Raw genomic sequence first — 20,657 nt, forward strand, 5'->3', positions numbered from 1 at the left:
AAACTGACAAGGAGGAGCAAGAGCCCAGTCCTTATGTGCAGAATCGCTAAGGCTGTGGAACAGGTGCCTCTCCCATCATATAGAAATTTCTGCGGCTTGCCTACCGTGACTTCAGCCCCCAGTTGCAGACAGCTTGAGGAGAAACTGCCATTAGAACCACAAGTGGGAAACTCAACAGCTCTGACTTCCACAGTATCTGCCATACGTGGGGCCTCCTGAAGGCAGACTTCTTTGCAACTTCAACCAATATGAAATGTTGCCTTTTTTGCTCCAAAGAGGATATGACCACAATTCCTTGGGAGATGCCCCGCTAGAACCTTGGCCCTGTGTCCTGCTCTACACTTACCTGCCTATTCTTCTAATCCTCAGGACCTTGCTCAAAACTGAGACAAAGGGGCGAGGTCTATTCAGATAGTGCCCTCGTGGCCGAGACTAGCTTCTCAGTGTTACTCAGATCTACTTCATCTCTCTGTGGCAATGTGTCTCTGCCTTCCCCTCAGGGAGGATCTCCTATCAGAGAGCTCCAGCTCTAACCCATTCAAACCTTTAGTCTCTGAACCTGAAGTCTTGGCTCCTAAATGGTTGTCAGGCATAGAATTAAATTTCTCAGCCAATTTTCAGGCATTTTCCTGCTAGATAAAAGAACTTACTACTTGTAAGACTTATCAGCAAAAGTGGAAACGCTTCTATTCCTGGTGTTTTCACTGCTCTTTACAAGCCTCAGAAGCACCACTCCCAAGGATCCTATGTTACCTGTTGGCCTTAAAGACACAAGTTGTGTCAATATGCTCAGTTTGAGTATGCCTGGAAGCCATTACTGCCTTCCGCTTGCCTATAGAAGAGGCTTCAGCCTTTGCCCATACACCATAGCCAGATTCCTTAAGGGTTTATACAATTTATTTTCCCCCTGTCCAGAGCATCTCTTGTCCATGGGACCTTAATCTGGTCCTCAGTGCCTTGAGGAATCCCCCCTCCTTCCCGTTTGAACTCATGGCTACCTGATCTCTCTCCCACCTCTCCCTCCGGACTTCATAACTGGTTGCCATCACTTCAGCGAGAAGAATGGAAGAACTCAGGGCATTTGTGGCAGACCCACCATACATTGCTTTCTACTGTGACAGGGTCATGCTGTACCTTCATCTCATTTCCTGCCTAAAACCTCATTGGAATTTCATGTCAACCAAGAGATTTGTTATTCAGTTTTCCGTTCCTCGACAACGGAGACTAGTGTTCACACACTAGACATTGGGAGGGCCCTCACCTTCTACCTTGATAGGACTAAGATCTTTAGGGCCTGCCCCAGACTCTCTATTTTTCCAAAAGGCATAAGGGACAGCCAATATCCACTTAAAGACTGTTAAAGTAGGTTTTGGGTTGTATCTTGACCCACTGTGAAGTGGTGGGTTTACATCCCCCTCATAGAGTGACAGTCTACTTTTATAGCCCTCCTGAAGGATCTCCCCATAGCAGATATCTGCAGGGCTACAACCTGATTCTCTGTTTACACATTCACCAAATATGCCATCCTACCTGTGTCCAGAGTGAATTGCCTTGATTTGCCTCCTCAGCATCTCCCTCCACGTTGAGATGCTGCTTGGGAATCTCTTCTTCTATGATGAGATAACTGGCTCTGTGGATATGGGGAAAGCAGTGGACATGATATATCTTGACTTTAGCAAAGCTTCTGATACGGTCTCCCACAGTATTCTTGCCAGCAAGTTAAAAAAGTATGGATTGGATGAATGGACGATCAGGTGGATAGAAAGCTGGCTGGATTGTTGGGCTCAATGGGTAGTGATCAATGGCTCGATGTCTAGTTGGCAGCCAGTATCAAGCGGAGTACCCCAGGGGTTGGTCCTGGGGCCGGTTTTGTTCAACATCTTTATTAATGATCTGGATGATGGGATGGATTGCGCCCTCAGCAGGTTCACAGATGACACTAAGCTGGGGGGAGAGGTAGATACCCTGGAGGGTAGGGATAGGGTCCAGAGTGACCTAGACAAATTGGAGGATTGGGCCAAAAGAAATCTGATGAGGTTCAACAAGGACAAGTGCAGAGTCCTGCACTTAGGACGGAAGAATCCTATAAACCGCTAAAGGTTTGGGACCAACTGGATAAGCAGCAGTTCTGCAGAAAAGGACCTGGGGATTACAGTGGATGAGAAGCTGGATATGAGTCAGCAGTGTGCCCTTGTTGCCAAGAAGGCTAATGGCTTATTGGGCTGCATTAGTAGGAGCATTGCCAGCAGATCGAGGGAAGTGATTATTCCCCTCTATTTGGCACTGTTGAGGCCACATCTGGAGTATTGCGTCCAATTTTGGGCCCCACACTACAGAAAGGATGTGGACAAATTGGAGAGAGTCCAACGGAAGGCAATGATTGGGGGCTGGGGCACATGACTTATGAGGGGAGGCTGAGGGAACTGGACTTGTTTAGTCTGCAGAAAAGAAGAATGAGGAGGGATTTGATAGCAGCCTTCAACTACCTGAAATGGGGTTCCAAAGAGGATGGAGCTCGGCTGTTCTCAGTGGTGGCAGATGACAGAACAAGGAGCAGTGGTCTAATGTTGCAGTGGGGGAGGTATAGGTTGTATATTAGGAAATACTATTTCACTAGGAGGGTGGTGAAGCACTGGAATGGGCTACCTAGCGAGGTGGTGGAATCTCCATTCTTAGAGGTTTTTAAGGCCCGGCTTGAGAAAGCCCTGGCTGGGATGATCTAGTTGGTGTTGGCCCTGCCTTGAGCCAGGGGTTGGACTAGATGACCTCCTGAGGTCTCTCCCAACCCTAATCTTCTATGATTCTGGTGGAACACCCATAGGGACATATACTCAAAGAAGTGGTTACTGACCTATGCAATATCTTGAGTTCTTCAAGATGTTTCGTCCCTATGGATGCTCCACCTCCTGCCTTCCATCCCCCCTGTGATGGAGTCTTCCAGGCTCTGTCCAGAGCCATAGATGCTGCTATTTACCGTCTCTGGTCAAGAGTGCATGGGCACAACCACATCCTATGGTGGAATCCCATAAGGACAAACATCTAGAAAAACTCAAGTTACTACCAGATAAGTAACCTCTCCTTTTATAGTGTTGAGATGGTAATGGATGTTCTAGCAACGGTTTTGTTAATATTTTTCTCATGCTCATAACTTTTTCAAATTCTCCTCCTTTTCTTTTCCTTAAATTTTTTGTGCTTGGTCTCCAAAAGGAAAACACTTCTTCAGAAAGCTTGAGCAAAATTCTTTCACCGATTTGAGTTATGGGTTGTCATAATTACAGATTTAATTTTGAGTGAATTTTTTATTTTTAAAAACAAAAGTGTATTCAATTTAAATTAGAATATCTAATTTTTAATTGATGTTTATCAACACTGTTGGCCCCAGTGTACTGTGCTTCAGCAATTCCAGCTGGTGTAATAAGTGTTAATGGTATAACAGCTGTTATGAGCTGTTATAAGTTAGCGCAACTCTCAGGCTGCTCTAATTTATGCAGGGAACTAAATCAGCATATAGCAGCCAGGAGATTCAGGGGAGTGCAGAGGTGGGATATAGCTAGCTTTGCACCTCCCTTCAAGTGCACCCTTCTGTATTTTAATATTGATGTAGGTGTGGCTTTTATGCTGCTACTGAAGTTCACCATTGAGACCCTAGCCCACATATATTTTGGATTATGCAAATATGTAAGTACCCTGTGAGTCAGCTGAGATTGTTATCCTTTTTATTAGCAAGAAGTTACATAGCTGTTGTGTTTTTTCTATTTTAATTTTTTTTCTATTTGATAATTTTAAACACATCAAGAAATACAACAGCTAAAATTTTTATCATCTTAACTTGCCCAGATTATGTAGAAAGGACCCAATTTTGCTCTTGGATAAATCATTGCAGCTACCTTTGCAGTGGTGTGTGAATATTTTAGAGAGATTTGTGTACTGTGTGTGCCAGGTGAGTAAGTTAAGGTTGCTATGAGACCCTTGACTTTTGTATTTCCTGACTTTTGTGTTTGCAATTTTAGATTCAGTGTCACATTCTGGTAAATTCCAATCCGTAATGAATACTAAAATGCCCTGTTATATTGGTTTAATAATGCTGTTGACTATTAGCTGATGTGTTTTTAGCTTTGAGTGTACAACATCAAAACATAATCTCAGTGAAGGTCAGCTCGGACACCTGGTCTATACACAGTATTTATGATGTCTATGATTATCATTGATCATGGTATTAAAATTCCAGTCACTGGGTAACTTATTGTAGGGAACAGCACTCCATGGGCAGGGGTGGACTAGATAACCCATTAGAAATTAAGAGATGGAAAAAATTGTAGTCAAACAGAATATTATTTTAAGAATTGCACTTGGGCATTGTTGCAGATCTAGCCATGTCTGTGGCCAGATTCAGCAGTGATATAAATAGGGATGTAACTTTCACAGTGGGTATAATTGTGAAAAAGTGTAACTTGGAGGTGGTTTTCAGTAATTGTGCAAAATATATATAGCTTACAGTTCACATATATGTGTGGATCTTCCTGTTAACACAAAGCTCTAAGTAAGAAATTAGAGGGGATGGTTTGGCCCAGAGACATCTATGGGTTTGTACTTAATTATTTCAGGCTGAATTTGCCCCTGGTGTGTCTTTCTGAAATTGTTATACAAGCATGCTCTTACTCTGAAGCCAGGCATTTTACTGTGTGAAATTAATTTCATGTGACTTCATAGTAGCTGAACAGTTTTGTGGCCAATTGTATTTAGTGTTTTGGGGTTTGTTTTTGCTTTGTCCTCAGCCTTCACCAGCACTGGGTTTGATTGCCATACTTCTCCAGTATTCAGTCCTGCCAATCCAGAAAGTTCAATAGAAGATTGCTTAGCTCATCTTGGAGAGAAAGTGTCCCAGGAACTGAAAGAACCTCTTCACAAAGCACTACAGATACTGCTTAGCAAGTAAGTTGTCATTTTTGTTTTGCTCAGTGGGAAGGTACTTTTCCCTTTAAATTCTTATGGTTGCATTGTTTTTTCTTTCAATCTTCCTTTGCCGCCGCCCCTTCCCCCCCCCCCCCCTCCGCGCTTGCTCTCTCGCTCTCTCTGAGAGAGTGAGAAACAATAGCACAAACACTCCTTTGCTGTGTTGAACATTAAGGCAATTTTCAAACCCTTTTAACTTCTGAGCATTGAGCCTCCAAGATTCACTTGACATACTTCTAAACTACTGGTTGATATCTGGCAAACCATAAATTTCCTAGATACTGGACTGAAACCAGGTTAGCATCCCCACTCAACATGTAATCTTAATGTTAGGTTCTTGATGCTGTAACTGCAATACCATGGGGCTAATGTTGTTGATATCTCTGTATTTTAGGTATCCCAGATGTTGCTAAACTTGTCTTGGTTGCACATCTGCCAATGGAACTACTTCCACATTTTCATTGTGGGAACGTACCTCTCAGCTTGTCACGCTCCTGGCCTTTAAAATGAGGGACAAGTAGGAAATAATAGAGAAGTTACATTCAGGTAGCGCAGAAACGTGTTTAAATGTAAGTCAGCTTTTTTTGTTACTTAAAAAAAAAAAATTGTGCAGTGGGGTGGATCCTCAAGGAGCCCACATGAGACAGAAAAGGGGTTATTTTACTCGTTGATTGACTGTATCCTTTCAAGAGAGTGTGGGCAGTTGGGCTATCTGTAGAGAATAAAGAACTGGCCTTTCGTCTTAGGAATCAGTTTAAATTCCAATAGGGCATGTAACTGATGTCCCAGTGTCTTGGTTAAAGTGCTGGTGCTAGATAGTAGAGTTGCTTTGGTTGCCTTTTTTTTTTTTTTTTTTTTTTTTTTAAGTGTGTATGAGCAATCTGGGCTTTAGGGGAGCCAAACTGACTTTCTCCTATTCTGGTTGCACTGGATGACAATGCATCTGATGTCCAAAAATTGTGCATAGAAATCTTGGGCTCTGATGAGCCAGTTTGGGAGATTATCTGTATAAATATGGCTGTGAAGACAGCACTGGAAAAGCTTGGGCTCCACTGTTTCCAATTTGTAGATGTATACACTAATGGGGTAGGAGGAAATTGAGATTTTCACGTGTCCTCTGCCCGTTCTTTGAGTATTACTCTCCCAGAACTCTTCTTGCATAGCTGTTCCTGATATTTTTAAATGACAAGGTACTGAAATCCCAGAGTATCAGTTGCCAAGTTTTTCAGTTCTGATATTGTGGGCCTATAGTACCTCATACGAGCACTGGGGAGGGATCTATGGGCCCTTATGAGGAGAGTGACTTACATGTAGGCTTTTGAGAGGTAATGAGATGTGTAAGTAGTTCCTTGACTAGACCACCTTCTTGCAGTGAATCAAGTGGTCCAGTTGCTGACTTAATAAATTAAATTGGTATTAATGGAGAGTGGATTGTCACACTTTTTTGGGTATGCAAATTGGGTCTCTTTGCACTTGTTCATAGACCAGCTAAGATCCACCAGGCTGAATCTCAAAGATGCTACCCTCAGTTCCACAGAAAAGGTCTCTTGTTACATCTAGAGTATCTGACCAGGACTGTTTGTGGAGCCAATCAGCTCTGTTCCTTGATCTGCCCAGCTGAAACGTGGTCTAGCCACTATGTCCTCCATCTTCAGAAGCTAATAAATGCAACAACTTCCCTTATGTCCAGTTTTTATTGGGTCAAGAAATGAAGTTGTCTTGTGTATGGAAGGGCATAGTACTGCCCATAGGCTGTCACATCAGCTAATGATGAAACTTCTCTAACTTTTTAGAAAAAGAATGAGTACTAAGCACTGATTTGGTTCCACTTTAATTTTTTCTTGATGCAGTACATAGTGCTAATGAGACTTCTGTGCTAAGATCTCTACAGGTTAACTGGTGTTTGGGTGACCCATCTGAGTTACCTGTGCACAGAAATAGTAGTTTTGTAGATCTTTCATTTGCCTAGCATATGATGTATGCTCAGAGACCAGCTTAGTTATACTAAACCCTTAGCACAAAATTGTCTTTGTTGCAGTGCTCTACAAACTGTCCGATCTTGTTAACCATCTGTGTGCTCCTTTAGAAATATACACACTATATCTTTCAGATGGCCTCATACAGACGGGGCTCTTTTATCTTCCATTGATTTCCCTGCTCCTATTGGTAACTGGTAAGCAGGAAATGGAGAGCTTATGGACCATTAATGCCAGAGGATAGTTCCCCCTTTGCAGGATGATCAGTTTTTCTTTACCTAATTCCCTAAAAATGAATTTGCTTTGTTTTACTGAAGGAATAACTCTGGATTATAGCACCGAGATATCAATGCTATCTGGTTAATTTTTAAGCGGCACTTTAATTTTAAGCTTCATTTTGACATGCTTTGTAATTGCATGCAGTGGATGTGTGAACACTTAGTTACCCGGGAACTGGAAGAACTTTAATCTTTGTTTTTTCCCTTTTATAACCTTTGGTGTTGGTTTAATTCCTGCAGGCCAGTGACTTATCAGGAATACAGAGAACGCACTCAGGAGACAGACGCTCATGCCAGTGGATGGAGCAAGGTAATAACAGAATTATCTTAACTTTGAGTTCTTAACACTTGGAAACTAATGGGGAGGATTTGCCCTATAATGCTCTGATAGCAGGATATACACACCTATGGACTTCAAATATGCACTCAGAACCAGAAATAAATGAGTTGCAGTCCAATATCGTCTCCCCTCAAAAAGGTGTGTGTGTAGATATGATAATTAGTTCTACCACGAGTGCCGGGGACTGGACTAGATGGCCTCTCGAGGTCCCTTCCAGTTCTATGATGTGCAATTTTTTTTTTTTTGCTGGACTGCACTTTAATGCATTTGCTAAGTAGTAAGACGAAGAGATAGAGCTGCTGTTGCTTGACAACGATGCATGGATGCCAATTATTAAAAATTTAAAATTCCCTAGAAGCATTTGCTGTTGTAGCAGTTCTGTAGTGAAAATTGAGAAGAGTGTTTCCATTCTACTTCCCTGCAATCCCTTCTCAGTTGTTTTGTGGGCTTTTTAAATTCTTTTCACTTGTTAATCTAGTTCTGAGAAAAGTAGAGAGAACCACACGCTCCCAAGATTGAGGTTTTAATGGCTCAGAAAATTGAGTTAAGCTTCCTGCAGCAGCCTCAGCATCACTATTGTAGGTGTGTGAGCTACAAGAGGGCTTTTTATTATGTCATTGTGCAATATGTGATAGTCGATTTTTGCTGATACAGTAGTACTGCATCTTTTCTATAATCTGAGGCCTCTGCATACTGCTTTGCACTACGTTGTATGATCCATCTATCTTGAGAGATGTTTCTCAGAAGATCCCAAAACTGCAAAAATGAAATGCAAATCTATAAATGGAATTACTTCATCTAGAAGACAAATGCGTCAACCTCTGGGATGAAATGCAGTGACTTATTAACAGTACACAGCTACACTATGCAACAGGGCAAGACCAAAAGTTAATTTCTTTTCTAGTTGAAACTTCATATGGAATTTAGGTAGCCTAATATAATTACCTTAGAATATGGCCATTATACTGAGGCTAACACTCTATTTTTACCCTTGTATGTATGCACACAAAAGCTGAGATTTTTAATGGCCACAAGTTGCCAGGTCCTTTTTTCTCATTCAAAAGAGAGCATAGGTCCAGCCTGATGTTAGCTGGAGCATTGGTTCAGCACTGACCCAGCAAAGAGTGCTACATGTTGAATGGCAAAACTACTTCCTACTTATGTAAGTGATAGATGCATTGAGATACTTTTGATGGTGCTAATTTTGCTTCGCCCTGCCTAATTTGAGATCTAATGGGATTATAATACAAAATGAAAAGACATGGGGATAGCTCAGTGGTTTGAGCATTGGCTTGCTAAACCCAGGGTTGTGAGTTCAGTCCTTGAGGGGGCCATTTAGGGATCTGGGGCAAAAATTTGTCTGGGGGTTGGTCCTGCTTTGAGCAGGGGGTTGGACTAGATGACCTCCTGAGGTCCCTTCCAACCCTGATATTCTACGATTCTGTAAGCCCACGGATCCAGAATTGAAGTTCCCACAAAGTTCAACTCTGAATTTCCTGACTTCTTCAATTTAAAATCTGAACATTAACATTGCATTAATATATTTTCTGTCTAATATATGTCATTAGAGGACATAACTAGTTAAAAAAACAAATTAACTATCTGGTACTTGTGTATTACAGCTATTTTCTGCTTTTATCATTTATATGGAAATTTAAATTTTTTGCTGAAAACGGATCAACCCTAGATGTGGAGAAGTAATACCTTTGACTATAATGCTTGTACTTACGGCATAAGTTTCTTGTTGGAGATCCATTTTCATCAGAAAGGACAATAGATTTTCCTGTGGCCTTTAATAAAAATAAAAAAATAAAAAAAATCATGTTTGCATATTTTATACCCTGTAAGTCATCCTTCCATATGTGTTCTGCTTCTTGTGCTGCCCTCTAAAGATTTATAGCTCATATGGTCATGTGACTCTGACCAGTAACAGGGCTCCATCAGTAACAGTAGCCACTCTTAGATAAATGTTAATGTTTCTCATTTTTTAAAAATAGATTGTACCTCTCACCCTCAGACACATACTTTGATGAGACCATAGTTAGGCACTATATTTTTCTGTATTGTAACTGGAAAAAGCAGAAGAGTAAGTCGTGAACCCCAAGAGCTGCACTAACATAATTTTTTCAAATGCAGGGTCTTAAATCAGCTGCAGAATCGATTATGGGTTGAGGTTTCTCTTTTGACATTCTGGGTGATAAGTCTCTTATCCAATGGCTAACTGTTAAGTAATTTTTGGCATCAGAAACTACTGATGAACTAGGAGCGCAACATTGCATCTACTGTAGGTCTCAGAATCCTGTCAGCTAGGTAGCTTATTGGATCACAAGCTGTGATGTTGTCTGATTTAAAATATGACCATATAGATCATTGTTGCAACCACTGTTCTATATTTGCAGCAAATCTTGTACAAAGGTTGTCAAGTGAAGTGTCTATGAAAAGGTTACGATTTGCAGGTTATGATTATGCTATCTGTATGCATGTATCATTTTTGTATTTGAAGTTAAGTATTGGCTGTATACTTGGATTTCAAATGTTTGCTCCTGGGGTAATACCCACAAGGTAGTTAGCCAGCACATCTTAGAGGGACTAGTCAAATTGAGTCACCCATCAAAGGAACATTTAACTGACAATGAACCATGGGAAATGCCTATCTACACTGAATGGAATTTCCTGCTGTGATTAGGCGAAATGCCTGGACATGGGACTTGCCCATGTGACTCCAAACTCCATCTTGTTGCTGAAATTTTCCACAGTAAGAACAATGGGATGGCCTCCACATGGCAAGTGTTATAAAGGGCCCTGGTAAATTGGTCCTGCTTTGAGCAGGGGGTTGAACTAGGTGATCTCCCGAGGTCCCTTCCAATCCTGATATTCTATAAACTTAATTTAGAAACACCTCCATTTTGTCTTCAATCCTGCTTCTTACCTCTGGAGGAACCTTGCTACAAACTGAATCTTTGAACAAAGGACTGAATGACCCATCCAAGCTGTGGATGTATTCCAGAGATTTGACTTAATCCAGCAGTTCATTCCATCACTGCTACAAGCCTGAACCAAGAACTTTGCCATTACTGTATGTAGTTGATTACTTTAACCAATTTTAACTCTCATCTTTCTTTATTTTTATGAATAAACAATTAGATTTTAGATACTAAAGGATTGGCATCAGCATGATTTTTGGGTAAGATCTAAGTTGTATATTGACCTGGTGTGTGGCTGGTCCTTTGGGATCAGAAGAACCTATTATTTGATGAGACTGGTTGTAAAGAACCACTCATCTCTGAATCCAGTGTTTTTGGTGGTGATACAAGAACTGGAATGCCTGAGGAAACTGCCTATATGTCGTCTTGTTAGCCAGTGTGGTGAAACAGAAGTTTACTTTTGTTGCTGGTTTGGTGTGTCCTATGGGGGTTAGCCACCAGTCTTGAGGTGTTTCTGCCCTATTTCTCATCAGTTGGTCCTGAATTTGGCATCCTCAGTTGTGATCCGCTGAGGAATGGTTACAGTGGCATAATCTGTTTAGGATGCACAGAACCTGGTCAATTAAGCTTTGGATCAGAACCCCGTGCTCTTCAAAATTTGAAATTTGATATTGAGAGTTTTATAGGTTAAAGATCAGTGACGATGAGCCAGAAGGCATCAGCAGAAACAATCCAACTTCAAGCCCCGAGAGAGAGCCTGTGTCTTGAACATGAACAAAGACTGGCAGAACTTAGAATGCAGGAGAAGCAAGCCTTGGCCCAGTTGGAAAGAGAAGCTAGTGAAAGGATCGCTAAAATGGAAAAAGAAGCTGCTCAAAGAAAGAAAAGCCCATGCAAGGCATATGGAATGGCTGGCTGCTGAGGAGGGGGTTCGCCAGATGCAACAAGAAACTGGCAAACTTGAGCTCCAAATCAAAAAAGCAATAGAAGAACAGCAGGAACTGTATCCTCTTGAAAGTCCAGTTTATAACAATGTTGGTATGTTGTATTACTCTGAGCAGTTGTTTGTCTTGAACCAGTTTTGCTATGGCCAGGGAGAGGGTTACTTAAACCTGGGGAAGGTGAAAAATAGCTGTTTATCTCTGATATCTCAGGCCGTGGCTACACTCAAAACTTCAAAGCACTGCCGCGGGAACTCTCTCGCAGCGCTGCAGGTACTCCACCTCCACAAAGGGATTAGTTTACAGGCTCCCAGCGCTGGGGCACTGTTTACACTGGCGCTTTACAGTGCTGTAACTTGCTGTGCTCATGGGGGGTGTTTTTTCACACCCCTGAGCGAGAAAGTTGCAGCGCTGTAAAGCGCCAGTGTGGCCAAGCCCTCAGAAGTAAATCTGGAATTGGATGAAGCAACGAGAGAGCTCGTTTATGGGGAAAAGGTTTCTCTAGAGTAAATTACAGTTGAAGGTCAGGTTGAAGCCCTAATTGAGGAAGGAAAAAGGTACATTTTTTTATGAGTGATGGATTATTGGCAAGTAAAGTTTGTGAAAATAAGTCTAAAAAAGGTAGAAATGGTTTGTTTAAAGCAGCCCAGTATAATGTGGAGAATAGCAGTTTATCTGTTGGGAGTGGCAACTTGCCTGTTAAAGAAACTGTCTCACTTTCTAAGTATATGTCTGAAATCAGCCATGGGTACTGGGACAAAGGAAAGGATAACTCCCATTGTTTGTCTGTTTTGAATAGCAGCATGCTTGCTGAGGAAAAGTTTCCCTCTAGTTCTTTGTGAAGCAGACAGAAAGTGGGGAGGGATAGCTCAGTGGCTTGAGCATTGGCCTGCTAAACCCAGGGTTGTGAGTTCAATCCTTGAGGGGGCCATTTAGGGAACTGGGGCAAAATCAGTATTTGGTCCTGCTAGCGAAGGCAGTGGGCTGGACTCGATGACCTTTCAAGGTCCCTTCCAGTTCTAGGAGATAGGATATCTCCATTCATTTATTTTATTTTATTTTTATGCTTCTCAGTTTATGCTACTTGAAAATTTATCAGTTGTCCCAGAATTGGATCTGGATTTAACTAAAGCCCAGGAAGGGAATGGTCCTAAGTTTGTGTCTGCTAGGGAGAATGACGTTATAACTAAGTCGCATCCAGTTGGTGTCATAACTAGATCCCAGACAATTCTGGTGCTTCTATTTTGCCTGTTGATAGTGTGTTACTGGGTAAAGGTATGACAACTCTGTTTAGCCAGGTTATATCATAGCAATAGGTGCTGACTTCGTGGGTGCTCTGGGGCCACCGGCAGCTCCCCGCGGCCCCGCTCCACTGCTCCCACTCCCCTCCGCCTTCGCCTCCTCTGTGAACGCGCCGACGCGTCCTGCTTCTCCCCCCCTGCCTCCTAGCGCTTGCGCCGCGAAACAGCTGATTCACGGGGCGGGGAGGAGGGGGAACGCGGTGCAGGAACGTGGTGCTCTGGGGAAGAGGCGGGGCCGGGACGGGGATTTGGGGAAGGGATCCAATAGGGGCAGGGAGGGTGTGGAGTTAGGGCGAGGACTTTGGGAATGGGGGTGGGGCCAGGGGCGGGGATGGGGTGGAGTTGGGGCAGGGAAAGGGGCATTGGGGGCGTGGGCACCCACCAGCACTGGAGAAAGTTCTCGCCTATGATCATAGCTAGGGCACAAGAAGAGCATGAAGGTGGTTTGACTTTGTTACCCACTAACAGTGTGGAAACTTGTAAGAAGGAGGAAATGATTCCTAAGCTTGTGTGTGGCAAAGGGAAAGAGAGTGCCTCTAACCTTTTATCTAGTAAGTCTATCAGCTTGCTTAAAAGGGGGTTGTGTGAAAATCCTCCTGATGGGTCAGAGGTGATTCTGGATTTAAGTGAAACCCAGAAAGAGTCTGTTGCTCAGGAAAATGTTCCTTTAGAGCAAGCCCTAGGTGAAGAGGGTAAGGGCAGAATTTCTGTGAAAGATTCCTGAAGAGGAAAAATCTTCATGGTAGTTTTTCCAAGCAGTTTGCTGTAAATGAAATGGGGTGTGGTGAAAGTGATTTGACCAAAGGAGTTTCAGTTCCTAGCAGCCAGAATTTTTCTGTTGAAAATGGATCCACTGACTTTGCGTTAGAGAGACCTAATGTGGATAGCTTTAAGAAGGTTTCAGATGGAATAAAAATTGTCAGGGAATTTAAACAGCCCTATGATGACCAAGTGGCTGTGTTTGGTCATCCTGTCGGGAGACTGTGTTGTTGGAACATGAATGTCTCCATGCTAATTCTTTGAGTGAGCAGCCTGTGACTCCGGTACTGAGGAAAGAACTGGAATGCCTGAGGAAACTGCCTTTGTGTCCTCTTGCTAGCCCGTGTGGTGAAACAGAAGTTTACTTTTGTTGCTGGTTTGGTATATCCTGTGGGGGATTAGCCACCAGTGTTGGGGTGTATCTTGGCATCCTCAGTTGTGACCCACTGAGGCATGGTTACAGTGGCGTGTAATGGTCTCAGAATCCTGTCAGCTAGGCAGCTTATAGGATCACAAGCTATAAGAAGAGATAGGTGGAGCATGTATGTCTGCATATGTATGTAAATATAGTGTTTGGGCTTAAGGGGAAGAGCTGTAAAATATTGCCCAAATGATAGTTACAAATGTCAAAATTATTTAATAATTTGATGAACTAAAGGAGGTATTTTACACAGGCACTATTGATTTACCCTTGGTGGATATCATCATTTTGTGTGTGCTGTCAGCCATCTTTTTTTTAAAACCTAGTACTTCTGAGCATGTGCAATATGTCAACCTTGAATATAGACCAATTAGCCAATGGGAACATAGAATTTGGACTTTCTGTCAGTGGTTTTTAATATAAAGTAGAATTGTTGTCTACAAGTTAATTCTCATTTTGTTTCTTGTATAACAGTTTCAGAGAGAGGTTATTATTTTTTTTTTTGTCCCCTTTAACACATTAAGTAGCTTATTTTGGAGATAATCAATTTAGATTTATATTATCCTCCTTCCTTGACTGCAACCACCATGTAAGGAAAGAATAAAGAGATTTATTTACAAGTATAATAACAAAATTGTATAAAAGTAAAAAATAGTGTCCTAGGCTTTCAAAAGTAATTACCAAAACATAAGAAATACCTTAACAATGAACTAAATGCATGAACAAATAATTAATCATAAGAGTATTTTATTTCCATAACTAAAATCCTCTGCACTGAAATGCTTAACAAATTTTCTTAAGAATTTGGTAGTCTGCTACCCATATAACTTACTAGAACTGAGATTTTGCAGCCTTAGACTGTCTAGGCCAAGTAGATCTTCCACCTTTGGGTCTGGTTATTCAGCCTTTTAACTAACCTGCAAGCCCGTGCAACTCCTTCCAGCTAATGGAGTTTCTGGTCCTAAACTAGCTTTTGATTGAGAATCTCAACCAAAATAAGTCTTAGATGCTTGCATCTTTTTTGGCGGACCAGCCTCATTAGGACAGATATTCCATAAGACCGGCTAGAATTAACCATCCAGAGCTGTCAGATTTTATTTCCAGTGAAAAATTTTTAGTCCACAAGATACTGTTTCAGCAAACCAGAATGGAAAGTTTATAGTATAAATACAGAATATGCCTACATCATTCTGTGGGGCATCCTTATCCTCCAGGAATGTGTAGCAGTTCCTCTAATACTTGTTTTTTGAATAGATGGAGTACGAATTTATTGGTTTCATTTCCTCTTAAATTCCTCTCTCTTTTCTGGACAGCATTTTGTAGAAAAACAACAGTTAGGATAAGAGAGAACAACTCTCATGTCTTTTTATAGCAGCGTAAGTCTTCCCCAGTTCTTATCTGTTTCCCCCTTTGGAGAAGAAGCTGCTAAGATAAATTAGAAAAATCTATAGTTATAAGTTGAGGTCTTGACCTACCAATTAGATTTGACTACTACAAAGTATGAGGCTAGACTGGTAAGAATACTTTGGTTGCTTGTCTTGTTATAGAATTCCTATTCTATATTCTCAGAGCTCCAAACAATTTAGGGGAAAAAAGTTTGAAAAGCTTTTCATTGAGAAATAAATCTGCTTTTATGTCAGATGTCTGTCTACTCTTGCATCTTTATTACAAGGGACACTTTTTATAGAAATAGGGACGGTTTCCCTTGGGAGATTATCTGCTCCTCATGTTCACTTCTGCAACCTGAAGTTGTTGTCGCAAACAGAGCGATGTCATTTCAGGAGGGAAAGCCAACAGTAGGAGCAGATAAATTCATAAGGAGGGACTGATGCTGTTTCCATGCAAAATGTCCCCAATAATAAAAATCTGAGGGAAGACAGCAGATTTGATATCAGCTTTTTCTAAAGAGAATAGTTCTTCAAAATTTTCATCACCCACGCATGAAATAACATTGGATCTTAAATTGCACTTAAGTACCTTGTCAAGTTTGCTTTTGCCAAGGAATGCCATTGCTTGCAGAGGAGTCATTTAGCTTTTTAGTAAAATACTGAATAGGGATGCTGAATTGAAATAAGCCCTTGCTTGACTAAAAGCAAGCATCTGAACAAAAAACTTTCACTCCCCTTACGTGCTGCTTAACACATCTGTTCCAAAGGATTACATGGCATATTAAGGAACCAAAGATGCACAGGAGGTGCAGCAGAAAACAGTCATCTAAAGGTTAAACACAAATGCATTCATCTTCCTGCAAGTGGAATGCTTAGGCACATGTTTTATCTGGGTTTGTTTTTATCTGGCTTAGAAAAAATAAAACGGAAGCTGGAAAGATGGGTGTAGCTTTTTTTTTTTTTAAATAAAAAAAAAATACTTCATTTTGCTCAGCATAGCATCTGGCAGTTTATGCAGTGCAATGCTTTTCTTGCCACAGATAGCCTGTGATTAGTACTGGAAAAAAACCTTCACATTCAAACTCGTTTGAGCCGCCTTCTGCCAGATGAAAAATGGCATGATGCTCTTCAGCAACACAGGCATGATGAGGAACCCAGTGTCAGAAGTAAACCAGTTTCCACCATGATTTGATACTGGTTTAACAGTCAGAGATATCTTGAATATAAAATTAATACAAAATACTTTGAATGCCTTGGATCTCAAAGCACTTTTCAATGCCCATGTGAAGTAAGTTTCCCCATTTTACAGATGGGGAAACTGAAACACAAGGAAGTTAAGTGATACCCAAAGTCAGTGAAAGAGCTAGGAATGGCTCCCAGATCCCAACACAGATAGTTCAGCTTCTCTACATGATCTAAAATAAGGTTCTGATTCTGGTCCCTGTCCTGGACCCTGTATGTTGGTTGATATGGCGGCATATAAGGGATATAGAGGTGCTGCAGCTGGCTGGGGAAGAATTCTCTTGGCCCGGTGCTGCTCCACGTTCAGCTCCCGGCCTAGAGACAGGAGTGGGAAGTGACACAGCCTATAATCAACTTGGATAGAGCTAATTTACACCAAGAGCCATACGGAATCCTAGATGGCCCAGAATCCAGGTAGCATGATGACTCAAAGCAACCTTTGCATACACTTCCACCCTTGACTGCGCCTTCTGTGAGGCCCAGCACAGAATCTCTCTATTGGTTTTGGTCTGCAGTGATCAGATTAGTTGACTGAGAAATAAGTATGCGCGTGCACTTGATCAGTCTGGTATAGAATCAGGAACATGTGCCATATTTAAACAGTACAGTTTTTCACAGAACTTATGCACCATGCAAACATGAGCGGAAAGGAGACAATACTAAAGATAGCTGCATTTGTTATTTTCAATGGAAAACTCTGTAGAATGTTTCCGATATGGCAGAGCTGCCTAGTGACTCTAGACCAGGGGCGGACAAACTTTTTGGCCTGAGGGCCACATTGGGTTTTGGAAATTGTTTGGAGGGCCGGTTAGGGGAGGGTTGGTAAGGGAATTGCAGTAGTCAAAAATGCTTTCTCTTCAGAGTCTATGATATGAAAGTAACATGTAGGAGCCTTAAGGCTTCTCCTGTGCTGTTTAAATGTCCTTAAACTTTTTTTAGGAGCAGCCTTATTTCAAAGAGTAAATTATAGTTTCTTTAAGAAGATCTAATCATCCTATATCTATCTATCTATCTATAGATAGATATATATTTAGAAATCCAGCTTTAGTAGCCATATTTGAAATCTGTGAGCTAGATACTTTATTTTTATCTATACCTCCAAAATACATAATTACAAAAAATGTAATTCCTTAAATATACCAGTCCAAATAATTTTGCGGTAGAATCCCGGTTTTGTGAATTGGGTTGGAGGATACCAGTTACGTAAGGATAATTGAGTCAACTAAGCAGGTAAATGGGCTGGCAGTTTGTAAGAAAAGGAGGTTCACATAATCATGAAGCTAGAAGATAGGACATTAAGAATGAGTTTGCTAAAGGTTGCATGTAATATGACTACTGTGAAATATTACACAAATAAAGGAGCTACCCTATTTTTCCTACACTGCCCCTTCAAAACCTGATTGAGTTGTGTACTGTTTCTGCTAAATTTTCTTCTTGGTTACACTGGTGTAGCCTTGCTTACTGGGGGTACATCTACACTACAGGGGGGAGTCGATTTAAGATACGCAAATTCAGCTACGTGAATAGCGTAGCTGAATTCGGCGTATCGCAGCCGACTTACCCCGTTGTGAGGACGGCGGCAAAATCGACTTCTGCGGCTTCCCGTCGGCGGCTCTTACTACCACCTCCGCTGGTGGAGTAAGAGCGCCGATTCGGGGATCGATTGTGACGCGATAAATCGATCCCCGAGAGGTCGATTTCTACCCGCCGATTCAGGCAGGTAGTATAGACCTAGCCTTAGTGGAATTGCAGTGGTGTAACTAAGTGGAGAATTATCCCATTGTTACAGCTAGTCAGAAAGTTGTGGATGACAGTTTTCCTGATCAAAAAACATTTTTTTTGTTCAATAATTTTTATGAAGTTTTCCCTACTCTCCCCACTCTCATTTTCGGACAAGTTCTACTTAGTTCTAAATAGCACACTTTCTCTGTGCACTATAATGCACATAGCCTTTAGTATTGCTGCATATAATCTGGGTAATCATGTAATGAAGGGCCATGTTAATGCTTATGTACAGTGGTGGAAAGAGCCACGGTAGTTTATGCCACTTAATGCTTAATTATTTTTTTTATTTTTGTGTAGGTAAAATCTCAACTCTGACATTTATAGTCATGCATCCTTTTTGCACATAATAAATATAGAAAGGTAGCTGATTTAATCAGGATGGGGATGTTGTAGGTTCTTTAATCAAACCTTGTGGTAGCACTGTTGCAGCCTGATCCTGCCTCCCCTGAAGTCAATGACAGAGCACCCATTGATGTCAGTGGGAGCAGAATCAAACCTTGTATGCTACTGTGCATGCAACTGAAGATCAAGACCTGAATTTGGTGTCTCACTCCTCAAGCCTGCTTAACAGGCAAGGGAGGAAAGACACTGTCATGTGCAGTATGCGATTATTCATTCTAGTGTCTTTGTAACGTTGTACCCCATAATGCTTTGTCGGATTGTGGTTAATGCAAATATACTTATGAATGTATATATGACATAACTGGAATATGTTTTATGCTACATATGCCATGTAACCTATCTCTGCAAAGGTTATGATCTACTGAATATATTCATACTATTTGTAGGCATGTCATTTTTGTATTCGAAGTTATGAATATTGGCTGTGTACTTGCTTGATTTTAAGTAGCCTCAGTAAAGCATTTGGTCAGCTTCTTGAGAAAGGAATGTGCAAATTAAGTGCCCATCAAGAAACACTTAACGAACAGTGAATCTTGGAAGACTCCAATCCACATAAGAAGCCTTCCTGGAGACATTCAAGATAGCATGTGGGCAATGGCTGCTGCCTATAAAAACTGAGTCATGCATGGACATGTGACTTGCCCATGTGACTCCAAAACTCCATCTTGGAGCCGGACTTGGCATAGGAGAGAGGAGAGGGTCTCCACCCACAAGAGAGAGTCTATTTATTTAAGCCCCTGGGAGACCCTTCCATTTGGTCTTCAGCTGGCTCAAGAGAGAGCCTCTCCACCCCCAAAAGGATACCTGAAGGAAACTGGAACAAAGTACAGTAACCACAGGGATGTGAGTGTTTGCTGGACCCAGACTAGAAGGCTAGTCTGTAAAAGAAGCTTATTGGAACATCTCTGATGGTGAGATTTCATCTGTATTCCGTTTTCTTACTGTATTAGGCATAGACTTGCATGTTTTATTTTATTTTGTTTGGTAATTTACTTTGTTCGGTCTGTTACTACTTGGAACCACTTAAATTCTACTTTTTGTATTTCATAAAATCACTTTTTACTTATTAATTAACCCAGAGTATGTATTAATACCGGGGGGGGGGGGGGTGAAGAGGGGGGAACAGCTGTGCATATCTCTATCAGTGTTATAGAGGGTGAACAATTTGAGTTTATCCTGTATAAGCTTTATACAGGGTGAAACGGATTTATTTGGGGTTTGGACCCCATTGGGACTTGGGTATCTGAGTGTTGGAAACAGGAACACTTCTTAAGCTGCTTTCAGTTAAGCCTGTAGTTTGGGGGGATGTTGTTCAGACCTGGGCCTGGGTTTGCTGCAGGCTAGCATGTCTGGCTCAAACCAGGCAGGGCACTGAAGTCCCAAGCTGGCAAGAAAGCAGGGGCAGAAGTAGTCTCAACACATCAGTTGGCAGTTCCCAAGGGGGTTTCTGTGATCCAACCCATCAGTCTTCATTTCCTAACTAGTCTTTTTCCCCTTCCAGCTTTAAGTGCTCTTCACTGAGGGCTAAGCATATGCCATGTTTGAGGTTTAAAAATTAAAATTATTTCGGCCCCATAGGTGTGCCCAAAGTACCTGAGGGAATAAAGCCATAACTCGTTTAAAAAAAAAAAAAAATCAGTGCGTGCTAGGGAAATCTTAATGTGCGGCAGCAGGGGCCACACAGATAGGTAGTACATGGCGCAGTGGAGTGCTGTGGAATTACATATCAACTTGCCATACAATGTGTTCATGTAGATCTGAAATTCAGAAAGCTGAATAAAATTTCCTCTGACTCTCCCCCTCCCATTCTGTGCTGAGTCAGTGTGAGAAGCTTCATTCCAAAAGGGCAAGAAGTATCTGAAAATGTAGTTTTAAAATGAAAGTGCTATCTCAGTCACAACTGTATGAATGAAATCTTAACCTTTAAGATGGCAAGGGTAGGTGTAA

General features: G+C 41.5%; 1 protein-coding gene across 10 annotated transcripts in view; it reads left to right on the top strand.

Annotated features, from left to right (window-relative positions):
* Positions 1-20,657, top strand: part of BCL2L13 (BCL2 like 13) — a 105,527-nt gene that overhangs the window by 28,374 nt on the left and 56,496 nt on the right. For 8 of the 10 annotated variants that reach the window (XM_065583294.1, XM_005288018.4, XM_065583280.1 and 5 more), the window contains 2 exons: positions 4,776-4,932; positions 7,448-7,517. In XM_065583294.1, the coding sequence (XP_065439366.1) occupies positions 4,776-4,932; positions 7,448-7,517 (227 nt within the window). Of the gene's footprint in view, positions 1-4,775; positions 4,933-5,347; positions 5,523-7,447; positions 7,518-9,169; positions 20,266-20,657 lie in introns of those variants that run through there. The other 2 variants (XR_010598288.1, XM_065583304.1) reach the window with 2 other exon arrangements.

Source organism: Chrysemys picta, chromosome 1, assembly GCF_011386835.1.
Source record: "Chrysemys picta bellii isolate R12L10 chromosome 1, ASM1138683v2, whole genome shotgun sequence".
Taxonomy (NCBI): Eukaryota; Metazoa; Chordata; order Testudines; family Emydidae; genus Chrysemys; species Chrysemys picta.